This window comes from Sinocyclocheilus rhinocerous, unplaced genomic scaffold (genome assembly GCF_001515625.1).
Source record: "Sinocyclocheilus rhinocerous isolate Xijiao unplaced genomic scaffold, SAMN03320098_v1.1 scaffold642, whole genome shotgun sequence".
NCBI classification, from domain to species: domain Eukaryota; kingdom Metazoa; phylum Chordata; class Actinopteri; order Cypriniformes; family Cyprinidae; genus Sinocyclocheilus; species Sinocyclocheilus rhinocerous.
The window spans coordinates 783,986-808,580 of record NW_015626390.1 but is presented as its reverse complement, the minus strand read 5'-3'; the positions used below and the strand labels follow the sequence as shown (position 1 = coordinate 808,580).

General features: G+C 37.2%; 1 protein-coding gene across 1 annotated transcript in view; it reads left to right on the top strand.

Annotated features, from left to right (window-relative positions):
* The window catches only part of pard3aa (par-3 family cell polarity regulator alpha, a), a 481,339-nt gene that overhangs the window by 278,890 nt on the left and 177,854 nt on the right, over positions 1 to 24,595 (top strand). The window contains exons 16-17 of the mRNA XM_016519585.1: positions 6,825 to 6,963; positions 23,364 to 23,550. Coding sequence (XP_016375071.1) covers positions 6,825 to 6,963; positions 23,364 to 23,550 — 326 coding nt within the window. The remainder of the gene's footprint in view (positions 1 to 6,824; positions 6,964 to 23,363; positions 23,551 to 24,595) is intronic.

Sequence of the window (24,595 nt, the reverse complement as noted above, 5' to 3'; positions counted from 1 at the left end):
GTGCTGTTTCTAATGTGAATGTATCATTTTAAGTATGCTTAGTTCTGTTTAGTCCAGCACAAATATCCATTTAAAACACATTAAGAAGTAATTTTTCAGTGCTGTAATCAGTTAAAATAAGTACTCTCTGCTTTAGTGATTGCAATTTTAGACTCTAATTCATTAGCATTCTTATCAAACTGCATCTCAATTATGAAGAACAGTGCATCTCGATTTTTTTTACTGCTAAAGTGCCTCCTGTGCATAAAAACAACCCATGTGGTTTGTGTCCACATGACGTTCATGAGAGCTGACAACAGGAAGGAAGTGCCGTGCTGGCTACAGAAAACCGTCCTGCTGAAATGAGGGCCTGATCGATTGTGTCTTGAGAGAACTATCAATCAGCCTGACTGCTAAATTATGGTTTTATTAGCGCTGAGCCAGACTGCTGCTCCACGGGGCGAAGCGGGGCATGATGGGACGCATCCACACGCGCCAGACAATAAGAGAAGGACTTCTGGATCTGTACTTCATTAGTTTATTTACTCTCCGATGGACCTCTATTACATGAGCTCACGGTGACTTACTGATGTCATATCACTGTGATTGGGATTCATGAGGAGGACAGATGCATCATGGGAAATGTAGTTTTGTGCCACAAAGACATTGTGAATAGGAAATGCTGGGTGTGTGTACGAGGCAGGTTTGTTTGACTGGAGGCGTCCAGGGAGCAGAAGCCCGGCTCCGAATGAAGACGCTCTCTGTAATCCACTCACAGCTCAGCAGGGAAACTCAATTGGTGCACCTGAGAAAGTAATTGATTGAATGAAAGGGCAGCGTACTAAAGCACAGTGGCATTGTGCAGATTAGGTGTCACGACAGCCACTCAGTCTGACTCACTCACACTTCACAAGGTGAACAGAGACAGTTGTGTACAGAAGAGATCAGCATAGCTTTCATTTGCTCTTTGTTGTCGGAAAAAATGTCTCTTTTTTAAAATGCCATTAAATAAGTAATAATAATAATAGCTTAACTATATTGATGTATTTCCACACTATTTTCCCTACAAAAAAGAATATATAAATAATGAAAATACAGTGTATAAAAATGTAGATACGTAAATATGTTATGTTTATTATATGTTTATAATGCATAAATAAAGCAAGTGTGTAATATGAGTGTTATTTTAGTATCATTGAAATACTATTGTAGTTTTTATGATTATTTTAATCAATCTTTATTTTTATATTTTCCATTTTCATTTTAAGAAGTTCAGTTAGTTTTAGTTATTCTGTTGTGTATTTTTTATTTTTAGTATATATATAGTATATAGTATAACTTAAATATATAAATGTTAAATACATTTAAATCTAAATGTACTGTATACAAAAAAATCTATAAATATTAATGTATGTATCTGAAATTGTACAATAATTTGCCACTTTTATTGAACAACTAATTTTGATCTGTTCATATCCCTCTCCCTCCGGTCATGCTGTAGATGCCACAGGCATGAGTGCTTTATCATGTGACAGCCTGTATTTATATATCAGCCTATGTCCAGTATTCAAGCAATGGTCCCACACAGATGACTTAGGTTAGCCAATCACAATAAAGGTCACTTACATAAAGAAGTCCTAAAGGTACAGTAAAAAAAAAAAAGCCTTTTAATGATAAATGGTCTGGAAAAAGAAATTACATTTTGGGTGCAAGAAACCTTGACTAATGCTGTATTATATGTGGACTTTAAATGGGTAGAATTTGGCTCCTTTAACTAAAGCAGTTGTACCCATTCAGTGCCCTCACTCTCACCACTGAGAGAATTAATTAACCCATTATGGGGACACATAATAAACTGTCACTGGCTCAAAAGCACAGTATTCACAGGGTAAATTTGAGCACTTCGACCCACAGCTGCACAGCCTCGGGCGCTTGTAGCCGTCATAATCCACTTGAAAAATAGACTGAAAATATGTGAGAGAGGACAACAGATCTGCCATAGAAAGGGGTTCATCTGCTCTCTATACAGGCGAGGAAATGAATGCCAGGAGAGGGAGAGAATGGGATTGGAGAGATGCAATATAGAGGGCTAATGAGGCTGTCTGGGTCTCCAGAGAGAGCTGGACAGAGCAGAGGCTGCATGTGACAGCTTAAGACCTGTAATTACAGGCAGAGAAAGGGAGAGGGGCGCTGGATTAAAACCTCATAAACAGCATCAGGAGGCCAGCCCAGTCTGGAAATGTGTGTGTATGTGTTAGAGAAAGGATTAGAATGACTATATGATGCTGCTATGTAGACAAGGATATTCTCACTGCCATCCAAGGTCAGAGAGGATTTTCTCAAATGTGTTTTAATGTAAAAAATGAATACAAGGTTGTGTATTACAGTGATATTGCTGTATGTGACAGCATAAGACCTGTAATTACAGGCTGAGAGGCGGAGAGGGGCGCTGGATTAAGACCTCATAAACAGCATCAGGAGGCCAGCCCAGTCTGGAAATGTGTGTGTGTGTATGTGTTAGAGAAAGGATTAGAATGACTATATGATGCTGTTATGTAGACAAGGATATTCTCACTGCCATCCAAGGTCAGAGAGGATTTTCTCAAATGTGTTTTAATGTAAAACATGAATACAAGGTTGTGTATTACAGTGATATTATCATGGTTAAGGCAACAATATGAGAAAAGACCAGTGCTCAATTGTTGCATTTATTCCATAACTAAGTTTTTTATTTGTGTATTTTCTGAAGGATATACTACTAGAATGATGGATGGATGGATAGGTTGAAGGAAGGATGGATAGATAAATAGATAGATGGATAGGTAGAATGATAGGTAGAAGGATGGATGGATGGACAGACAGACGATGGTTGGATGGATAGGTATTATTATGGATAGTTATATGGATGGATGGATGGATGGATAGGCAGAATGATGATGGACAGATGGATGGATGGATAGATGGATGGATAGGTTGAAGGAAGGATGGATAGATAAATAGATAGATGGATAGGTAGAAGGATGGCTGGATGGACAGACAGACAGACGATGGTTGGATGGATAGGTAGTATTATGGATAGTTATATGGATGGATGGATGGATGGATAGGCAGAATGATGATGGACAGATGGATGGATGGACAGATGGATGGATAGGTTGAAGGAAGGATGGATAGATAAATAGATAGATGGATAGGTAGAAGGATGGATGGATGGACAGACAGACAGACGATGGTTGGATGGATAGGTAGTATGATGGATAGTTATATGGATGGATGGATGGATGGATGGATAGGCAGAATGATGATGGATAGATGGATAGGTTGATGGAAGGATGGATAGATAGATGGATAGGTAGAATGATGAATAGATAGATAAGTGACTGGATGGATGGATGGGTAAAAGGATGGATGAAGAAATTATGGATGGATGGATAGACAGAAGGATGGATAGGTTGAAGGAAGGATGGATAGATAAATAGATAGATGGATAGGTAGAAGGATGGATGGATGGACAGACAGACAGACGATGGTTGGATGGATAGGTAGTATGATGGATAGTTATATGGATGGATGGATGGATGGATAGGCAGAATGATGATGGATAGATGGATAGGTTGATGGGAGGATGGATAGATAGATGGATAAGTAGAATGATGAATAGATAGATAAGTGACTGGATGGATGGATGGGTAAAAGGATGGATGAAGAAATTATGGATGGATGGATAGACAGAAGGATGGATGGATGGAAGTATAGATAAAATGATGGATGGATGGATGGACGGATGGACAGACAGACGATGGTTGGATGGGTAGGTAGAATGATGGGAAGTTATATGGATGGATGGATAGATAGATGGAAGGATAGGTAAAATGATGGACGGATGGATAGGCAGGTAGAATAATGGATGGATGGATGAATAGGTAAAATGATGGGGGGTTTGATGGATGGATAGGTAGAATGACAGATGCAGGACAAACTAGCCTGCAGACTGCCAATCACAGCCTCACAGGAAGACAGACTAGAAGGGGGTGTTTTAATACACATGGCCAATCCTGTTTGAGAAAGCACTAGATTAGGGGAGATTATGCCTGGAGTAGGCAGAGTAAATGGGTTCATAATAACTGTTCACCTCCCTTCCCTCCCAAACACTGTGCTGTTAAAGATCTGTGTCTCCCACAAGCAGATCATTTGAAACCAATCACCCTCTATTTTCTTTAAGAAATACTTCCTCGTCTCGTTTTTATCTTCCTCTCATTCTGTCACAACCGTCAGACTTCAACAAAGGTTCATAAAACAAATCCTGGTTTTGTAATGAAAAGCTCATTGAGGAGAGTCAGGCTGAGCGGTTTATTGTCAGGCTGCCCGTGGCACTTGCATGGGATGAAGTTGTAATTGCGTTGACCCCTTCTATGCGTGCTGTTTTATCAGGCCCAGCGAGATAAGTCAGCAGCTCTAGACTTCATTAAACATCTCATCTATATTAAACAGTCTGGTAGTTTCCCTCCCGAATACAGCGTTTGTTGTCCCCACCGCAGCGCCACAGACGTCCTGAGCAGATTGAGTAAGATATGTCTTGTGTGATCAGCATCCCGCTGTCCAGGATGAATCTGGATTCTCAAAATTGTTTTTGGTTGCTATTGATCAGAAGACATCAATCTCATTCCCGTCTCCTCTGGTATGTATGGGAAAACTGCACGGAGAGGATCCGAGAGCACACAGCTTACCTGATCGTTAACTAATATCTCATACCCCAGCCTTAGCTAATCAGAGCTTGACGTTCATCTCACCCCAAATCCTTGGTTTACCAGCAAGTCTCTCTCTACTCAACTCTAGTTGACTGTAGTTGACTCCTAGGCACTTGTATTTTCTCATAGTCAGAACTGTCTATGTTTTTGATTGGGAATGTAGTAACTAATACGTAGTTACTACTAACATTTAAGTTAGAGATGTGCACAAACCTCTACCTTACAAGTATTTAACCTTGATGTATAATGTGTCCTGTACCATTTGTGTTATGAACATAACATTGTGTACCTACATTTCTAAGCTATCGGACTTGTAATATTTTCCCGGCGGACTATAAATCAAGTGAAAAATCTAACAGACCTATAGTGAAAGAGAGACCAGTATGAAAACATTTAGAAACTATCAAGAAAACCCTATGGATGGAAAGACAGTAGGATGGATGGATGGAATGATGATGGATAGATGGATAAGTGGATGTATGTATATATGGCTGGATGGATAGATAGAATGATGATGGATAGATGGATGAGTAGATGGATGGATAGATGCATGGATGGATAGGTAGAATTATGATGGATAGGTAGAACAATTGAATGATGGATATGTAGAATGATGATGATGGATGGATGGATAGGTAGAAGCAAGGATGGATAGAGTGATGAGTAGATGGATGAATGGATGGATGGATAGGTAGAATGATGATGGATATATGAATAAGTAGATGGATGGATGGATAGGTAGAATGATTATGGATAAGTAGATGGAAGGAAAGACAGTAGGATTGATAGATGGATGGATGAATGGGTGGATGGATGAATGGATAGATGATAGGTAGGTAAAATTATGATGGATAAGTAGATGGATAGAAAGATGGATGGGTGAATGGATAGGTAGAAAGATGATGGATAGATGGATAAGTGGATGGATGGATGGATGTATAAGTAGAGCGATGGATGGATGAATGGATAGGCAGGACGATGGATGGATGGATGGATGGATGGATAGGTAAAAGGGTGAAGGATAAGTAGATGGATGGATGAATGGATAGATGGGTGGGAGAGTGGGTGGATGAATAGGTAGATGGATGGATGGATGGATGGATGGATGGATGGATAGATAGATAGATAGATAGATCAAAGAGGGACTGAGTCATACCTAGAAATCAGAAAGCCATTGGAGAATTGGTGGGCTCTTTTGACTTGGGTCAGTAATTGGGTCAGTGATTGGCAACTATCAAGAACACCCTAACAACCACTTTACCTCACTCTGAAGCACCTAAAATACCTTGCTTGGTTGTAATGACCTAGCAACACCCTGGGTCACCAACAACAACTTATGGATGAATGGGTAGAATGATGAATAGATGGTTAGGTAGAACAATAGATAGATAAATGGTTGGTTGGATGGATGGATAAGTAGAATGATGGATGACTTGGGCAAGTAAGAAAATGCTTGGCAACTATTGAGAACACCCTAGCAACCACTTTACCACATGCTGAAGCACATAAATACCTTGCTACATTGTAAGCATTCCCAAAGTTCCCTTGAGGCTTGTTGCCATGTTCAGAGAGCTGTGTTTAAAAACAGACCTTGGACCTTGGTCTTCCTAGTCGCCAGACCCTAGGTGGTAAGAATGGGAGAGAAATATTACAGACCCTCATCTCAACACAGCCTCCTTCAGGAGACGTTCATTTGGGAGAAAGTGCAACCCTCTCACGGTCAGTGTGGGCCCCCATGGGGGAAATGTATAATACTAAGGACATGCGAGCTCACAAAGGACTTAACATCAGACCACACTCACCAACAGCCTAATCAAAAGAGCACAGTAACTCCTCTATTGCCACTAGCGCCTGGGGATGAGACACTGAAAATGTACTCTACAAGCTGTGCAACAACAACTGTCTTCGTTGTTCAAAACTAGTGGGGTTAGAAATTAATTTATTCTACTTGTTCTGTGTTTTTTGTTACATCTGACAAAATTTAGAGACATTTGTGCTTAAAGCAAGAACAGCTCTTTCATAAAGGGGCAAGAAAAGTAGCAGCTGAAAGATTAAAAATAAGCCAGAATAAAGAAGTGTATTTTTTTTTCTTCCCAGGAGGCTCCAGGTAGCCCACCTGTGCCTCTGAACTCTCCACGAGACGAACATGAGCGACGGATCTCTCAGTCGCTGTATCCCGGAGAGAGCCTGGATGACAACCACACCCCACGACCCACCATGATGGGTAGAATGATGGGTAAGCTGATGATAAACACTCAAATGGCCCTGTCACTTCACACAAAAATAACTCCTCTTCAGTTAGCTAACTCCAATCTTTATTTTTGTTCTGGAGTTTGTAAATGGCTTTTATCAGTCTGCTGGTAGTTTCAAGGTTGCTCCAAGAAGATCTAATCGATTTGCCAAAGATAGTGATGTTTATAACATTTCATTTTTTTTTTCAAATGTTTAAGGGATAGTTGGTCTTTTTACAGGTAGTTCCACACTTGTATGACTTTATTTCTTTTGTTGAACACAAAATACAATATTTTGAAAATAATGCAGGGAACCAAAACAATTGTTGGTCGCCATTGACTTCCATAGTATGCAAAAAAATGTCATACAGGTTTGGAATAACTTGAGGGTGAGTAGATGATGACATTTTCATTTTTGATTAAATTATCCCTTTAAAGAGTTCAGTTTGAGACACTTTTAGGCTGTGTGTCCACCAAAGCGTTTTTATCCAGCTGAAAATGGCAGGTGTTCTTTTGAAAACGGCGCTTGAGAGCGCTTTGGAGGCGCAGCGTTTAGCTAGAACCAACAAAATGTTTCTCCAAGCATTATTATTCATATTAATAAATAATAATAATAAAACACACACACAAAGTGAAATAGACACTCACTGCCTTATTTAAATATGCCATGTTCCCATTGAAAACAATTTAAAAAATCATGCTGGCCTTTAAGAATAAATACTTTGTTGGACACGCGGCCTTGAACAAGTGAACTAGATTTCCTTGAGCTCACCTGTTTGCTCAAAGGTCTATATCTGGTTTATGAAGTATGTTATTAAAAGGAAAAGGGTCGATTCACGTGTGCTTTGAAGGTTTCTTCCTAAGTGGATGGTTCTTGGTCAAAATTATTGCATTTTAATAGTCATATTTATGCTCTGCAAGACTATGTATGCACATGCGCTGTCAGTATATGTCCTGACCTTCTGTTTCCACCTGACATATACTGTTTAAATGCACAGATGAATGAGCAGCTGGACGCACGCAGGCTCAGCCCAGCCAGTCCCAGCATGCTCCTGTGGTTTTGTAAATGGGGGTTAATGTCATTTTCAAGCCCTATGTCTCATCCAGCATGACTCTTTCAAGTCAGTCCTGATTTCTCTCAAACTCAGCTCCAGTTCTAGTCCTGCCAGACAATTGGAATCGGCAGACCAATCCTTTCACTGTCATGCTTGTCATTTCACAATCGACTACTCAGTCTTGAACAATAAGCTCTTTAGTACCTGACGCAAACCCTCTTCTTCCTCCTCCTCATCCCCCTGCTTTTCTTTCACCCCTCAATTTCTTCTTCATCCTCCTGTTCTGACCTTGTCTACTGCGTGTGTTCTCATCGCAGTGTTACGATGAGTTAGTCAATGACGTCTCGTTCTGTTGTTGTTGTTGTTGTTGTTGTTGTTGTTGTTGTTGTTGTTGTTGTTGTTGTTGTTGCTGCTGCTGCCAGTGCTTATATAATAGGTATTGTTATTTTCTTATCAATAACAATGGTACTTATTAGCTTTGATATTTTAGATAATATGTATTTATTGTGAAAGTTTTTTGTTTGTATAATAATAATAATAATAATAATAAGTTTATAAAATATCAATATCAGTGATACCTATTCATATATAAAATGAGTATTTATTGCAGTTATTTATTTGTTTATTTATTATCAGTCTTTCACCTTTTTTTCTTTCTTTTTTTCCCTTTTTGTCTTCACTTCTCATTCTGTCCTAGTTGGTTTGCACAAATGTATGCATTGACACTTTCTTTCAAAAAGCATGGGAGTGATTCTTCCCCAGCGCCAGTGCAGAGAAACTCTAAAACTTCTCAAAAAGCAGAACTTCAGAGAGTTTAGCTGTACATCTTCTCCGGAGGAAAGTAAAAAGGCAAAAGTTTGAGAAAGTTTACCTGAGGGAAGATGGCACCCTTCAGCTGTTGTAGGCCTGACACATTGTCATACATCTCATAAACTCGGCCCGTGCTCCTGAGGATTGTTTCACCACTTATCAGTCACTTGCATGACACATTATTTTTGTTTGTTAAAACTTGAAAAATGCAGCAATAACACATCACATTAAGTGGTCCATTGCTGACGTTCTGAATGACAGAATGTCTGTCACGTAACTTTACGCACTGCAGGACGCGAGGACGGACCTTGATGTATGGACTCTGTTGCGTTTGTCAGAGGTCATTTTCTAAAGGACCAAGGTGGAGACCTGACTGACAAAGCATGCTGCATCACTGTCAGGAAAATAGTCTTCAGCAGCCACAGCTCATTTCAGACATATTTGCTGTCACTCAGGAAGGAGCAGACATGGCAGGGTTTGAGCTACAAGGTTAGCGAGATAATGTCGTCTTGCATGCCTGTTATGACAGGCCGGGATGAGGAATGAAACTTTAAAGCTTGAAAACAGACTGAAATGAGAGAAAACTCAGAGGAATAAAGTGCTATAAATATAAATTGGTAGTTGATGGGTAAAATTTATGTGACTAGATAAAGTTCAACAAGGAGAGGAGCTCACGCACATAATGGTAGAAGATTTCGTATAAAAAAAAAAAAAATACTAGATAAAGGAAAGTATAAATTTTAGGTTGTGTATCTGGTCTCTATTTATTTATTGTTTGTTTGTTTTGTCTGCATTTATACCTGTTACTGTTTTTATTACATATGGCCCTGAACAAACAAACAAACAAACAGTTGGTGTAATGATATACAGATTTTTTTATTTATTTGTTTATTTGTTTGTTTTTACACACGTGTCACTATTTGATTACAAATGGTTCTAAATAAATAAATAAATGAAATAAATAGTGGCAAGTATAAACCTATGAAACAATATAATAATAATAATAATAATACATAATTTTGTTTGACTTGCATTGTGTTTGACATTTTTGACAAATCACACGCTGAATGACCCAAAAATACTATTTGAAATGTGATCTGACCTTTCAGACTGAAATTAATTCTGAAAATCATATTTTAATTGGTTTTCAAGCCACATAAAGATGTGTTCATATGGTGTTCTGCTGTTCAGATTGCAAAATTGCAAATAGCTAAATATATTCAGGCCTCTTCTGTCCTTCTTTTCTTGTCACATGTAACATATTTCTACTTTCTAGAGTTAGCAGCCGTGCTGTAGATGTTGGATTCTTGTAGCCTTGTAAGTTCAAGTTGCTCTTAGTGTTACTTTAACACGTTAAACACAGTTAAAGTGACACACAGGACTTTTTCCTTTCATTTAAGGGGAGGTGGTGTACCAATTTGAATTTGCCCTTCACAACTGTTGATTTCCAGAGAGAAGTGCCTCTAAGTGTGTGACGGGAAAGGTTAGCCCCATTAAACAGCGTAAACAGGCACTGTGGCCAAGGCTCGCTCCAAAGAAACGGCGTATATGGGTGCATTCATAGTCCTTCGTGTAAAACGACGTTTCTGTGACTGGTGCTTCTTGGAGACTCACTAACCATATTCTGCCCATAGAGAGACATTTTGAGGAATATTCTGAATGAATCTACCTCTGAATGACAGTCATTACAGTAGCGAATGCCTTGTGCACTTGAGGTAATCATAGTGGCAGAACATTTTAGCGTGTAGTCATTTAGACAGAGTCCCGGAAATAATTTTCAGTACTTTTGAACAGGGCAAAAATAGATAAAATGAGAAAAATAAGCCTTATTTTGGATTAACATGTGTAATACATAATAACATTATAAACGTTATGGATTAAATGAACGCCATGGTATTTTGTGAGGGTGGTAATTTTGTGGTCATCATTTGTGACATTTAGAAACTGCTCTGTGAAGTGTGTATGTCCATATGATTAGTCTAACAGCCCAGCTAACAGGAAGCCTTCTCAGAACATTGGCTAACGTTCTGGCAATGTTCTCTTAAAGGGGTCATATGATGTTGCTAAAAAATAACATTATTTTGTGTATTTGGTGTAATGCAATGTGTTTATGCGGTTTAAAGTAAAAAAAACACATTTTCCACATACTGTACATTATTGTTGCTCCTCTATGCCCCGGCTTTCTGAAATGCGTTGATTTTTACAAAGCTCATCAGTCTGAAAAGCGAGGTGTGCTCTGATTGGCCAGCTATCCAGTGCATTGTGATTGGCCGAATACCTCAAGCATGTGACGGAAATATTAAGCCCCTACCATACTATGATGCTGTGTCCCGGCGCGACGAGACAAAACCAATAAAACCCATTACAAACGAGGCATTTGTTGCATCCAGTGGGGACATAATTACTGATTATAATGACTTAGGCCCCGATCACACAGAACACGTTTTTTGCAGTGAGAGGCGCCTTTTTTGAATTGTTTTCGGTTAGCAGTGAGCGTTCTGCGTGCTGTATATGCGCCCTGTGCGCATCGTGTTTTTTTGCAGGAGTGCCTGAAGTTGAAAAAAAAGCAACTCTGAGCAGAAAAAGCGCCCGACGTCATTCGCATTTTTTCCATTGTCCAATCGAATGAACGGAGAGGCGGGCCTTCCGTTGTGATGACGAAAGTTTACCGTTGCTTAGAAAGTCCGGAGACTGCTATGTTGGAGGAGAAACTTTTGGTGTTTGTCGCGGATTACCCGTAGCAGTATTTTTTAGGATTTCTATTAATATGACCATTTACTTAACAGTAGAAACCAAATATTTTAGTTTGCAATAAGTCTTGTAATTCAGCTACAATTTGACTAGTGCTATACCCAGCCTGGTCTCATTGTTTATATGTAGGTATTAGTACGTAACGTTTACAAGCACAAAACGTACAATTTAGTATGTTTTTGTTGATGCTGAAACGTAAAATTTAGACGTATTTCAACGTTTAAATCGTACAAATTGCAACATATTTTTAGCTAAAAAATTTTACATGTTTATGAATATTTTATATCATTAAGATATTTGTATCAATGCATTTTTATCATTTTATCGATAAGTGATTTAGATTGTTAGACCCCTTAACCTACCCCCAAACCTAAACCTCTACCCATTTTATAGCGAATGTAAAAAGATATAAAATGTAATAGACCGGAATATGCAGGGAAATTACCGTTTTAGTAACAATATAGCATTAAAATATATATTTTTATAGTCGCTAATCCCACTCCTACCTCTAAACCTCAGTTGAATCTAAATTGATTCCTTTTGTTTTTGGTGTATTTTATAGTTCTATTGTGAGTCACAGCATGTCGGAGAAAACACCTTTTGTGTTCCACGGCAAACTGAGTAAATATTACGTGATAAGTAATGGTTAAACGATTGCAGAAATGTTATTCACTTTAAGGGTTTAAAATGTAGTCTTGTTGAACATTGTGTAATCTTCGAAACACTTTATCATATAAGAAATGTTATAATTTCTTATTAAGTAAATGAGTAAACAATTTAATAATGCAACTGAAAACATAATGCTAGTGATATGACAACTGAATACAATAATAATAAAATTAATACCGCTATTTCAATGTTCATAAGGATTCATTTGTAACTTGTTCATACATAAATAACTTACGTTTTAGGTGTCGTCAGTGCATTATTAACATACAGTAGTGACGCATTTAAAGCAACTAAATGTACAATATATTGTTATAGTTTGGCTAGTGATTTAGCTTGCAACTGTGTGTTGACAGTTTTTGTATATATATATATATATATATATATATAATATTTATATTCAAAGTACATTTAGTCATTTGACAGGCACTTTTATCCAAATATGTGGAATGCTACAACAAAATTGATTCATCTGAGGGAGACGCCAACATGAGGAAAATGCTTTGGAAACTCATATATCACAGTGCTAATTATCTTCTTTAGACTTCTTTTATTCCTCAAACATAAAACTAATTAACAGTAAAGCTAATGTTGCTTGTCTTTGCAGCTGCATTAGTGATGAAACGTAACTGCTTCAAAGTTAAACTAGTTTTTACATGTGCCGTCTCTGATGTTTGTTCTAGCTCAAATACATTAGGTTGTAAATGAATGAATTGTGAATTATAATCTTGTCATGTTTTATCTTAATGCAGTTTCTGTTTAGTATCTGTTCTAATATAAAGACATAAAAGAGCATTAAAACTAAACCCTGTGAGTCAGAGTGATGGGCGGGGCTATTAATCTGACAGTATAGTGCCATCACATTGATTGGCCACAGTCGCTGTCAGTCAGATTGATTGGCGGCGCTGTCGGTGGCTGTCAGTGGGAAGGGCTGCCGGCTGTGAAACTGTGTGAAGATGTAGCATATACACTCAGCCTTACATCAATCTAACTGGCAGTGTGAATCCACCTCTCTCAAGTCGCTGCTACACAGGCTACTTGTCAAGGTATAATGCAGCAGGTGGCAGATAACGTCTTGGGCTGAATCAAATGAGCTTTTTCTTCTTTCTCCATCTCTCTTTTCCTCGTTCCTTTGGCCAAGACTCTGAGGGATAGATTGTTTAAAGGAGTAGTTATTTTAAGCAAAGTACAAAAGATAAGCAAGTTCTTGGCTGTAATTTCTTTGCTGTGGAGTGCATTAGCATTCGTGCTCGCTGTGAGCACAACTTTGTCCGAATCGAAAGTCCTGCCGGTAGAGGAAAGTCACACTGTGTCGCAAATTGAAGAGCCGTCGCTTACGTCTGGACGTGCTGTTTTGCAAAGAACCTGTTAATGAAAGAATGGACAGAACAAAGGGATGAAAGGGTTTTATGGTGGTTATGTGTGGTCAGCATCAGGAGCTGAAGAGTGTGGAGGAACAACTTTGCAAAGTAAATGTGGAAATTCACTTCACTTGTTAATGGCTGGACAATTTTACAACATTTACAGGCCATTAATGTTTTAAACTGGCATTTTCTCTGGCTTTTTTACACAAGCATTTTAGAATATATATAACAATGTGTTTTGGTAATTATTGTGTTTTTGCAGCAAACTGTGTAAAAAGCAAGTCGGTTGCAGCAGCATACTCAAACTAAAAGATCAGTCGTCATTTTCTTTCTAACATTTTCTTTTTGTTAGCCCAACGCCATGAATGTTTTAACACTATGGACTCTCTATAGCTAAACTTCTGATGGTAAAATATGCAGTTCAGTGGATTTAATTCAGTTTATCTCTTTATACTAATTTTAATTTTAATTCAAATTGATTTAAAAAAGAATAAATTTTTAAAAATTATTGATTTCTTTAAAATAAAATAAATAAGGGACACCAAACTTTTGAATGGTGTTGGACAAACCAAATTTGATTTCCTCGTCAAAGCCGATTTATAGCTCAGTCTATAGGAAGGGCAGACATATAATCTATAAACAGACATAGATACATCAGACGAGAAGTTGGGCTTTTAGTATTTCACTCTTTCATCACTTCTCTGCGTGAATCTCGATGTTGTGACCGTCTTTTCCTCAAGGAATGTTTCTCCATGGATCTCTGCTCTCTTGTGAATGGCACTGTACCAGAACTAGAATGACAGAGGTCTGCTGGGAATTGCATCAGGCTAACAGCGCCTCCTCAGCCTCCCTCGGCTTCCCTTAAGTGGTTTGTCTGCGCCTGTCAGATTAACACACTCGCTGTATTAACCTGCTGATGAAGACTACAGGATAATGAGAGCTGTTATGCTAACAGGAGGAGGGTTGATGAGGAGATTACAGACTTATAGAGTGACCACAGAGAGACCGAATCACTCGCACAACAAGAAGTGGAAGACCTGCTCTGGTGGCTGTGGCCACCTGTGACCTGTGTTATTACTGTGACATACACTGCTCCGGGACACGACCTCTGGAGTATTACACACACACAAAAACAGTGCATGTTGTACATAATAGGCCTGTCAATTAACACATTCATTCACTGCAATTAGTTATAAAACAATAACATGATTAAAAAAATTTACACAATAAATCCCCCTGACCCGTACTTGGATTGGGTGTTTTAATTTGCCTACATATAAATGCAAGTAATTAATTAATACAAACAAATCTAATAATATTAATCACAGTCTTGGTTATGGGGTGCTTATGAGCACCCTTCTGAATTGTAAAATGAGAAATTCTCGTGAGCTTCACAGGCATATGCAAGACCTCAAATCCACATCAACTGTGCTAGTTGGGACGGGGCCTAAATGCAAGATTGTAGTCTGGCCAAGAACACTATTTTTGGAGCAGTTTAGCTTTTAGCAGTATTTAATGGTTTGCCGTGTTTAATGCTTTTGAAATGGGAAAGGAGTTTTTTTAATATAATTTCTGAAAGGGAAAACTTTTCAGGTCATGACTTTGTGAAAGCTGATTTTTTTTTACTTTTCTTGTTGTGCAATATGGCCTGTGATTATAGTAAACCAGGGTAAGTGAAGTTAGATTTTGCTTTTACAAATTATAGTGTATTCACTTGTAGGTGATATTTCATACTTCTTGAGCTAATGTTGTACTTCAATTCCTCCAAACAAAGGATGTTTTGTTAAACATCCCATCTGGATTTCAGTTATAAATAAATCTGTGTTTAGGTCTTTCTCAGAGAAATTTTGTGTGATTGCCCCTGAACTGTCAAAATTTGTGAAAGACAAACTAGCTCAGTTGTCTCATTAAAACAGAAGAAGCTACTTAGGGAGTCTACTTTTCTCTCACAGTTTTTTATTGTTTTTAGTTTAAAGAGGGATTATGGTAATAATGTTGTCTTAAAATTGATGATCAGTCTAATTGATATCCAGTATAATACAAGCCTAAAGAATCGAGTGTACTGTAATTGACATTTGTGAGCCTGGAGCACAAAAGCAGTCTTAAGTCGCTGGGGTATATTTGTAGCAATAGCCAACAATACATTGTATGAGTCAAAATTATTGATTTTTCCTTTATGCCAAAAATCATTAGAACATTAAGTAAAGATAATGTTCCATGAAGATATTTTGTACATTTCCTACTGTAAATATATCAAAACTTAATTTTTGATTAGTAATATGCATCGCTAAGAACTTCATTTGGACAACTTTAAAGGAGATTTTCTCAATATTTAGATTGTTTTTGCACCCTCAGATTCCAGGTTTTCAAATAGTTGTATCTCGGCCAAATATTGTCCTATCATAACAAACCATACATCAATGGAAAGCTTATTTATTCAGCGTTCAGATGGTGTATAAATCTCAATTTTGAAAAATTGACCCTTATGACTGGTTTTGTGGTCCATGGTCACACTTATGCATTTGGCAGATATATGTTTTTATCTGAAGCAACCTACATTGTATTCAAGGAACCCATTTTATAAGTTATTGCATTTTCCTGGGAATCGAACCCATGACCTTTTTATTGCCCAGTGTTGAATGTAGTTAAGATTAATTGGCTTAGAGGTTAAGTGTTTGAATTGTCACAATAGTGATAATTCATAGAACATCTTGTGGGTTTCGAACCTATAACCTTCAGGTTGGGTTGATCTTTTTTTTTTTTGCTAGCTTTAGAGGGGTCATGGGCACTTGTCAGGTAGTTTGTGTTGATGAAGGGTGTACTCAAACCTTTGCCAGTTGACATTTATGCATTTGACAGATGCTTTTGTCTGAAGCGACCTTCATTGCATTCAATGTACACATTTGATCAGTTCTTGCTTTCCTGGGGAATCGAACCCATGACCTTGATGCTGCTAGTGCTGTGCCCTTCTGGTTGAGCTACATAAAGACTAATGTTGTCAACCAAAGCAACTTATGGTTAAGACTAATTGTCTAAAATATTAAGTGTCTGAATTGCCATAGTAGTGGTAATTCATAGAATTAGAATTCATCTTGGGGGTTTGGAACTAGCAACCTTCTGGTTGCATCCCAAGTGGTTGGGTTGATCTGTTTTGCTGGTTTTAAAGAGGTTATGGGCACTTATTATTTAGTTGGTGATGATGAAGGGTGTACTCAAACCTTTGCCAGTTGACATTAATGCATTTGACACATGCGTTTGTCCGAAGCGACTGGCAGTACATTACATTCAAGGTAGACATTTTTATCAGTCCCTGCTTTCCCGGGGAATCGAACCTGTGACCTTGACATTGCTAGCACTATGCTCTACTGATTGAGCCACTGTACTGGAAGGCTAATGTTGTCGACCAACACAAGGTTAAGTGTCTGAATTGTCACAATAATGATAATTAATGGAACGTCTTGTGGGTTTGGAACCTGCAACCTTCTGGCAACTTCCAAAGTGGTTGTATTGGTCTTTTTTGCTGGTTTTAGAGGGGTTATGGGCAGGCTGGGAGACCAACTAAACTAAAAACACCTAAAACCAGCTTACTCCAGCAAACCATTTATTTTTTATTAAGTTAGAATTATTTTGGCAGGGAGTAGATGGAGTGATTTGTTGTTTTAATGGCTGAGGATATTCCTTTCATGATTTCCTGTGTTTACAGTATAAGACCATTCTCAAGTAACCTAACTCAAATCAAATGTGACTGCGCTAATGTTGCCAACACATATGATGCAATACAATGTAAATTGTGCGCTGTACTTTTGGAAGATTTATTCAAAAAAAAACACTGCATCAAAACCCTCATTTCAATGATGACCCTCTGGATTTCCCCTGACCACAGCAAATCACTATGGATGGACATTCATGACAAACTCTTGGCTTTCACTCACTCCCCCGCTTCTGGGAAAAGTTTAACTGATTGTTGATGACTTTGTTCCTAAATACATGTGAGGTTGTGATTAATACCACATGTTGGCCTATTTCTTTCATTTAAACATTTTTTTGGATTACCGGATTACACAAAGTTGAATTATGTTTTATTTTTTCAGTGACTGATGGAAACTGAAACCTTTATGTTCCTGCACGCCTGTTCGGTGAAGCCCAGATTTCAAATGACCTTATTTAGATGTTCTTGAAAAACCTAAACTCAATGTACCAGCTCATCAAAAGCCTTTCCTCACTATAAGCTAAATAAATGAGACCGATAACTTGGCCCGTATGGGCTTGCTAATGATTTTCCATCTGCTTGAAGAAATCCAGTGGCATGAGCTTTCAATTTGTGCTCAAAATTTGGGATAAAGATCCATTTTGGACCTTATGAAGCTCAACCATCTTGAAAACCATTCTGGTGATCGGCACATGTCATGTTTTGGATGTTGCCATGCTGGTTTTGTGCCAAGCTCGACCATCAAGACCACCATGTTCAACCAGCTTCACCAGAAAAACCATGATGGTCAACCAGTTTCTTCAGCTACATTTTACTTGTATAAGCAGCTTAGCAACCCAGGCTTATTGGAAATACGTGCCTCTAAATACATTTCTGCAACACCGTTATTACGTACCTTACTGCACATTTCACGGCAGTTTAAAAATGAAACATCCAGTGAGTGGCGCTAAAACGCGGGTTCAATACGTTACACTGACACGTTTTTGTTACGTTGATATAAGCACGTATTGCTGTGTTTGTAGTACATTGCTTCAGGTACGTATTGCGGTGGTTCATAATTCATATATCCGAGGAGTGTCACTAAAATGTAATGCTCTATCGTGTTGGAAATATCCCCTACACCAAACCCAACCCTAAACCTACCCGATAGTGTTAACAAATGCAAAAGTGAAATAAAAAAGCATTTCTTGATGCAGCCGTGCTATTTTAACTTCCTTATGCGGACATGAGCTGTTTTGTTGAACCGTGGTTTAACGAGGTTCATACCAGAGCTCTTCATCACTCAAGTGCAACACCGTATCACATGAGCTACTGAGCAAACCTACTGAATTAGAAAACTCATGTATACAGTATGAAGCTGTATATGTGACGACACGTTCAAAAGTATCAGTTTTTAAATCTCGCAGCATGTTAAAATTGTTCTGAATTCATAACATATTATTCCTCCAGTAATTATGCGAAAAGTAGGCTTTATTGATCAAAACTGTGGACCTGCAAATCATACTTTGTGCGAAAAGGAATAAAAGTTGTTGGAGTTTTACTGCCTCTAGTGTTCATTTCAACTGGAAACTGCAGCGATTCGTATGTATAGGTACGTTTTTTTTTTTTTTTAGTTCTGCAGAAATATATTTAGAGGCACATATTTCCAATGAGCCCTACTGTATGTTGCAGCTTAGAGTTGCTTCATTTTAAGGTTTTGACCCTATGCTTTATTTGCACTTGATGTACAAGAAATACAAGTAGCAGCCGGATAGCTTTTATGGTCCCCTGATGAGTGATTCTTCAAAGTCAGCTCCCCTCTGCATCCTGAAAATCTGTTGCCCTCAGTCATTCTGGATGCACCATCAAGGAACTGATTTCATTCAAGTTTATTTGTTCAAACCCTGATTTGGGGGGCCAACACTGCTCTGTACGCCAGTCAGTCCATTCCCACGATGTTTAGATTCAGGGCCCAGCAAACAAGCATGGGGGTCTATTTGTTATAGCAAGAGAGACCCTGCGAGGGGTCGTTTGATCGCAGCATGACAGAAAACAACAGTAGGGCCACCACCATGCCATCAGCACCCTGCAAGCAGAATTCAGTGCAGATTAAACAGAAGAGACAGTTACGAACACAAACGGCTCCTTCATGAGACCCAACGGTCTGGGAAAGACCGCACATGATAGCCTTGATGCTTATCCTCAAATGACCTGAATCAAATGTCCTCGGGATGCAAGCAATCTTCACGATTAAACAAAAGCACGATGTGTTTGGTAAGGAAAGCTCTTTTGGGTAAAGCAACAGTCTTTTGTTTTGGTCATCCAGTTTGAGACAAAATGCATCCTGTTTAGGTTGTGTTATATGACACGATTCTAGAGGAACAATGTGTTTCTTGAGGTTCTTTAAGTGGGTAATAAAGGTCTTTTTGCACCGTAGGGGCCACATCAGCACTAAGACGGCGACAATTAGTCTTACTTTTAACCCACCCAACTCTTCACATCGCGCCCCTCGACTCTCATCCACACTCTGGATAATGGATCTAGACAAGGTGCTGAGAAGATGTCAGCAGGATTTGTCAGTCACTAACACCTTCCCTCCAGAACAAAGCTCTCTCAAGAACATCCCGCAGAGCTTTTTTGGTACTGCTTACTGAGCAGGTACCTCATTGTGCCTTCACAAATCATTAGACATTCTGTACTCCTCTTCTGCTGATTTCCTGTTCTCTTCTCAGAGACTAATGTATAATAAGCCAAGTACGCCTTCGCTATTTTTCTTGTCCTGCAATTAAGAGGTCCGTTTTTAGGCAGATTTTTATGATTCACCATGAAATCATGAGTGTAAGTGGGTGGACGGGGGATATAATCTCAATAAAACGTTAAGCCAATTAGTCGACCGCAGCAGAATTGTGGTCGCAGCGTTTTTATCTTCCATGTTAAAGACTTTCACCTTTTCACAGTGTCACAGTGGCTATTTCTATAGGTGTCCTTTACGCCATTTAGCATAGCCAAGAGTAACTCTCCTTGTATGAGGAGGTCAGCACTTGTGTCACAAAATCTGTAGGAAAGGCCTCATTTAATGCAAGATACGACTGTATTCAGCAGTAAAGCCAATTAAAACCATGTTCTGCATGAGCAAAAAATGACCTTGCATGGACAGCCTGCAACTTTTAAGTGTATGGATCCTTTCTTTATTTAGTTTTATTTATTTTTTTCATGTGGATTTAATTTTGGTCACTTGTTTTTTTAACTTTAAACCGCATAAACACATTTCATTACACCAAATACACAAAATAATGTTCTTTTTAGCAGCATCATATGACCCCTTTAAGTGTATGGATCCTTTCTTTATTTAGTTTTATTTCTTTTTTTCATGTGGATTTAATTTTGGTCACTGGCAGTTTCTGGAAATGTAATATGCTATAGGGTCCGATTTGTTAATCATTTTTTAATTCATTTGAAAAAAAAAAAGAAGACATTTTTGCATTTAACTTACGTTTATTAATCTTTGACTCTTCTATGACCAGCATATTTTTTTTCCAGTTTCTGAATTAAAGTTTAAATAACTAAAGTCATTCATTCATTCATTCATTCATTCATTAAAATTAATTAATTAATTCATTCATTCATTCATTTATTTATTATTTTTTAAATTTTATTTTATTTTTATTTTTATTTATTTATTTTATTTTATTTTTTAGGCATGAAGTGAAACTTGTCAGGGCGATATCATGGTCCTGATATCATGATGAAGAAATAAATATGTATATTAATTATTCACTCTCAGTTAAGTTTCTTCAAAGTAGTTTGACTTAGTTTTGTGTTATTGCTTGAAAAAAAACAAACAGTATTTGGGAAAATTTTGTCTGCCAAATTAAACTTCACTGGTGCACTTGCAGAAAGATGCAGAAAAAAGCAATAACATTGATATTTATAATTAATACATTATGATATTTGTTTAAAAAATCATTGAAATATATATTTAAAATGTTTTAGAAAATAATGATTATTAATTAATAAAAGAAATGATTAGTACAAGTAGATTAAGATGTCTACACTCATATATTATGTAAAGATTTGTATATATACAACCGCTCGGTAACTGCTTCTCCAGCGTTATGAATGAATGAATGAATGAATCGTGGATCTCCAGCGGGGCTCCTGTCCTGCAGCATCAAGGCCTCTTGTAAACGTCCAGGAGACTTTGAGAGCTCCAGAGCCACCAGTGCTTTGCATTTTCTAAGTGTTTCGTCAGTCGTGTTGATGAAATCAAATTAAACTCCTTATAGTTTCTTGATCTCGGTCTTCATATCTCACCCCTGCGATGCTGGAAACGGCCTTTAAATGTCTCGTCTCAAGTGAAAACGCTGCTCATCCTCAAGTTCCTCAAGCTGAGCTTTGTAATGTTTTGTCATGTGTACATGTTGATGATTTAGCGATGAAAGTTTAGCGCAGCAGATAGTTAAATGTCTGATTAGTCTAAGTTAAGCTGAGTCTCACAGGTCAGCGCTGTAATTCTGTTCACTTCCTGAAGATTCATGCCGTTCATTTACTCTTCAGGATTGTGTGTGCATTCACACATTTCAAGAGGCCTTTACCATGTACGCTCTGATGCCAGTGCACTAAATTAGCATGACAAAGCTTCTCTAATGGACTCTACTAATTACAGATTGGTCATTTTGGTGATGATTAATCCAAAATGACATATACTTATTAACAGAAACAGCCCTTGTGGAGTGATCTAAAGTTGACTTCCACAAGGACACAATGCTTTTGTGATTTTGTGATCTGCCCAAAAGGTTATGAACTATCAGTTAGCAGTCTAGATATTTAACCACTATGCTACGATGTCTAATGACAGTCAAAAATAAGAATTGCATCATGAGCATGCGTGATGGTGCAAAATGAGGTAAACCATTTTATTTTATTTTATTTTATTTTACTTTCAAAAACATGCATGATGATACACAACTAGTTTAGTTCATATTTTATTATATTTTTAATTGATCTTATTTATTTATTATTTATTATTTTTTGTTTTTATTTTTATTATTTTTATTTTAGTTTATTTATATTTTATTTTTTTATTATTTTTATTTTAGTTTATTTATATTTTATTTTTTTATTATTTTTATTTTAGTGTATTTGAATAAAAACATGCATGATTGTACACAACAATTTTATTTTATTATTTTATTTTAGTTCAGTTTAATTTATATTTACTTTTATTTTAGTTTTTTTTTATTTTAAATTTATTTTATTTTATTATACTGATCTTATTTATTTATTTTAGTTTATTTATGTTTTATTTTTACCTAATTATTTTATTTTAATTTATTTTATTTTATAGTCTGACCTCTCCTGAATTACCCCCCATTTTTTTTTTAAGATAAAATCCCTACGTGACCTGTGTTTAACATAAAACCAATCATGAAGTGTTCATTAATTGTTATCACATGCTAAAGCTGCAAGTTTCAGAAGCTGCATGCTCGGCGTAACGCCTGGAAACACATAAACACTCATTTATTTCTGCTCAAGTATTTTGTTGTCTGGGCCGCGCTGAAACTCAATCTCAGTATTATTTTTGCTGGGAGGACGCCAGGGTTATTTTTTCGTCTAGGAGCAATTACATTTGATTGCTCTTAAGCTGCTAAAGTTGCAAAATGACTTATAGTTGAAATAAATACACTTGGAACGAAACACGGCGGAACTCCAGAAGTTCATGTTTGGATGGAAATGCCTCATTTTAATTGTGAACATGTGCTTTTTGTTCTGCTCAAACATCTTCGTTTACGCTCCGTCTGCTTTGTGTATTTTTTAGGGATTGTTGACTTACAGTAAGTTACTTTTTTCTACCTGTGTTTTGATTTCAGGCACAAACGTAATTGTTGCTTTTGCAGTACATAAATGTTTATATGGGACAGTTTGGTCATATCTGAGTGTACACCTTACTTCCTACATTTTCCGAGGGATTTGAGTCACTTTTTTTGTGGTCATTCAAAGCCAGCTTGTCCGATCTCAGAAACAGTTGTGGGTTTTTCCAGCGTAACGTTGACATGTTCTCTCTGTCTCAGGTCACTACCAGCTGTCCCCCACTGTGAACATGCCCCAGGACGACACAGTCATCATTGAAGATGATAGGCCACCTGTTCTTCCTGCCCGCTTGTCTGACCAATCATCATCCAGCTCCCACGATGACATGGGATTTGTGACCGAAATGCCAGGCTCCTGGCCCAAAGATGTCCAGATACAGGACGAAAGGTAATGTTATCACCTACCGCAGAATCTTCGGGACATTAATGGGTTGAATTAAGTACATCACATATTTTGATCGGTTTAAAGGTGCACTCCTATTAAAAGTGGGTCAGCTTGCTCTGTTGAGACCTTATTTTTGGACACTTTTGAAATAAAAGTTTCCCATTAAACACCAATTATAAAATAATAATATATATGTGGGTCAAAGACGTTGAGATGTCAGCATCAAAAGAAATTTACAAAAGTGATTTTATGTCCATAGAAAGCACATTAAATGTAAGTAAAGTGTCTACTTTTAAGGTTTCAAATACGTTTTTGGAGAATAAAATGTTAAAATTTGGTTGAAATAATGTTACATTGTCATTCAGTGTAACACAATATTTATGTAAAAATTCAACAACATGCTTATTCTGACCTGTACATATTAAAATATATAAAAGAATAAAGGAGCATATTAAATGTTATTGTGTTTTAAATGAGTAAAAAATTCTTACTGACTAATGGGCAAAACCTAGGATAGTGGCACATTTAAAAAATGTAAAATTACAACTAATTAGTATTTGGGGTGAAAGTAATTAGTCTTTTAATATGTCATAAATTGATTTTGGTTGTAAATATGCCTGACAAGATTGTTACAGAATGACATTTTAGTGGGTCTCTTCTGTAAATCAGGAAAAAATGTATGATATTTATTTTTTGCTCGGAAAAACAAAAACAAAACTGCAATTAAATTAAACGGAAAACTTTTTTACATTTTTTTGGGAAAAACAACAACAATTTAAGCAGTATTACGATAAATAAAAATAATACTTAGTAAATAAACATTAACTGAAATTCATTATTAAAAAACATATCTTATTTCTGCCAAGGAGTTGCCCAAGGAAACTTTTTTTGTTTTGTTTAGTTTAACTTGATGTACTAAAATAGCTAAAACTAAAAATTAAATAAAAATAATAAAAAACTATATAGACATAAAATAAATAAATAAACGAATAATAATAATAACACACAACAAATTTACATTATAACATAACACTAACATAACACTAAG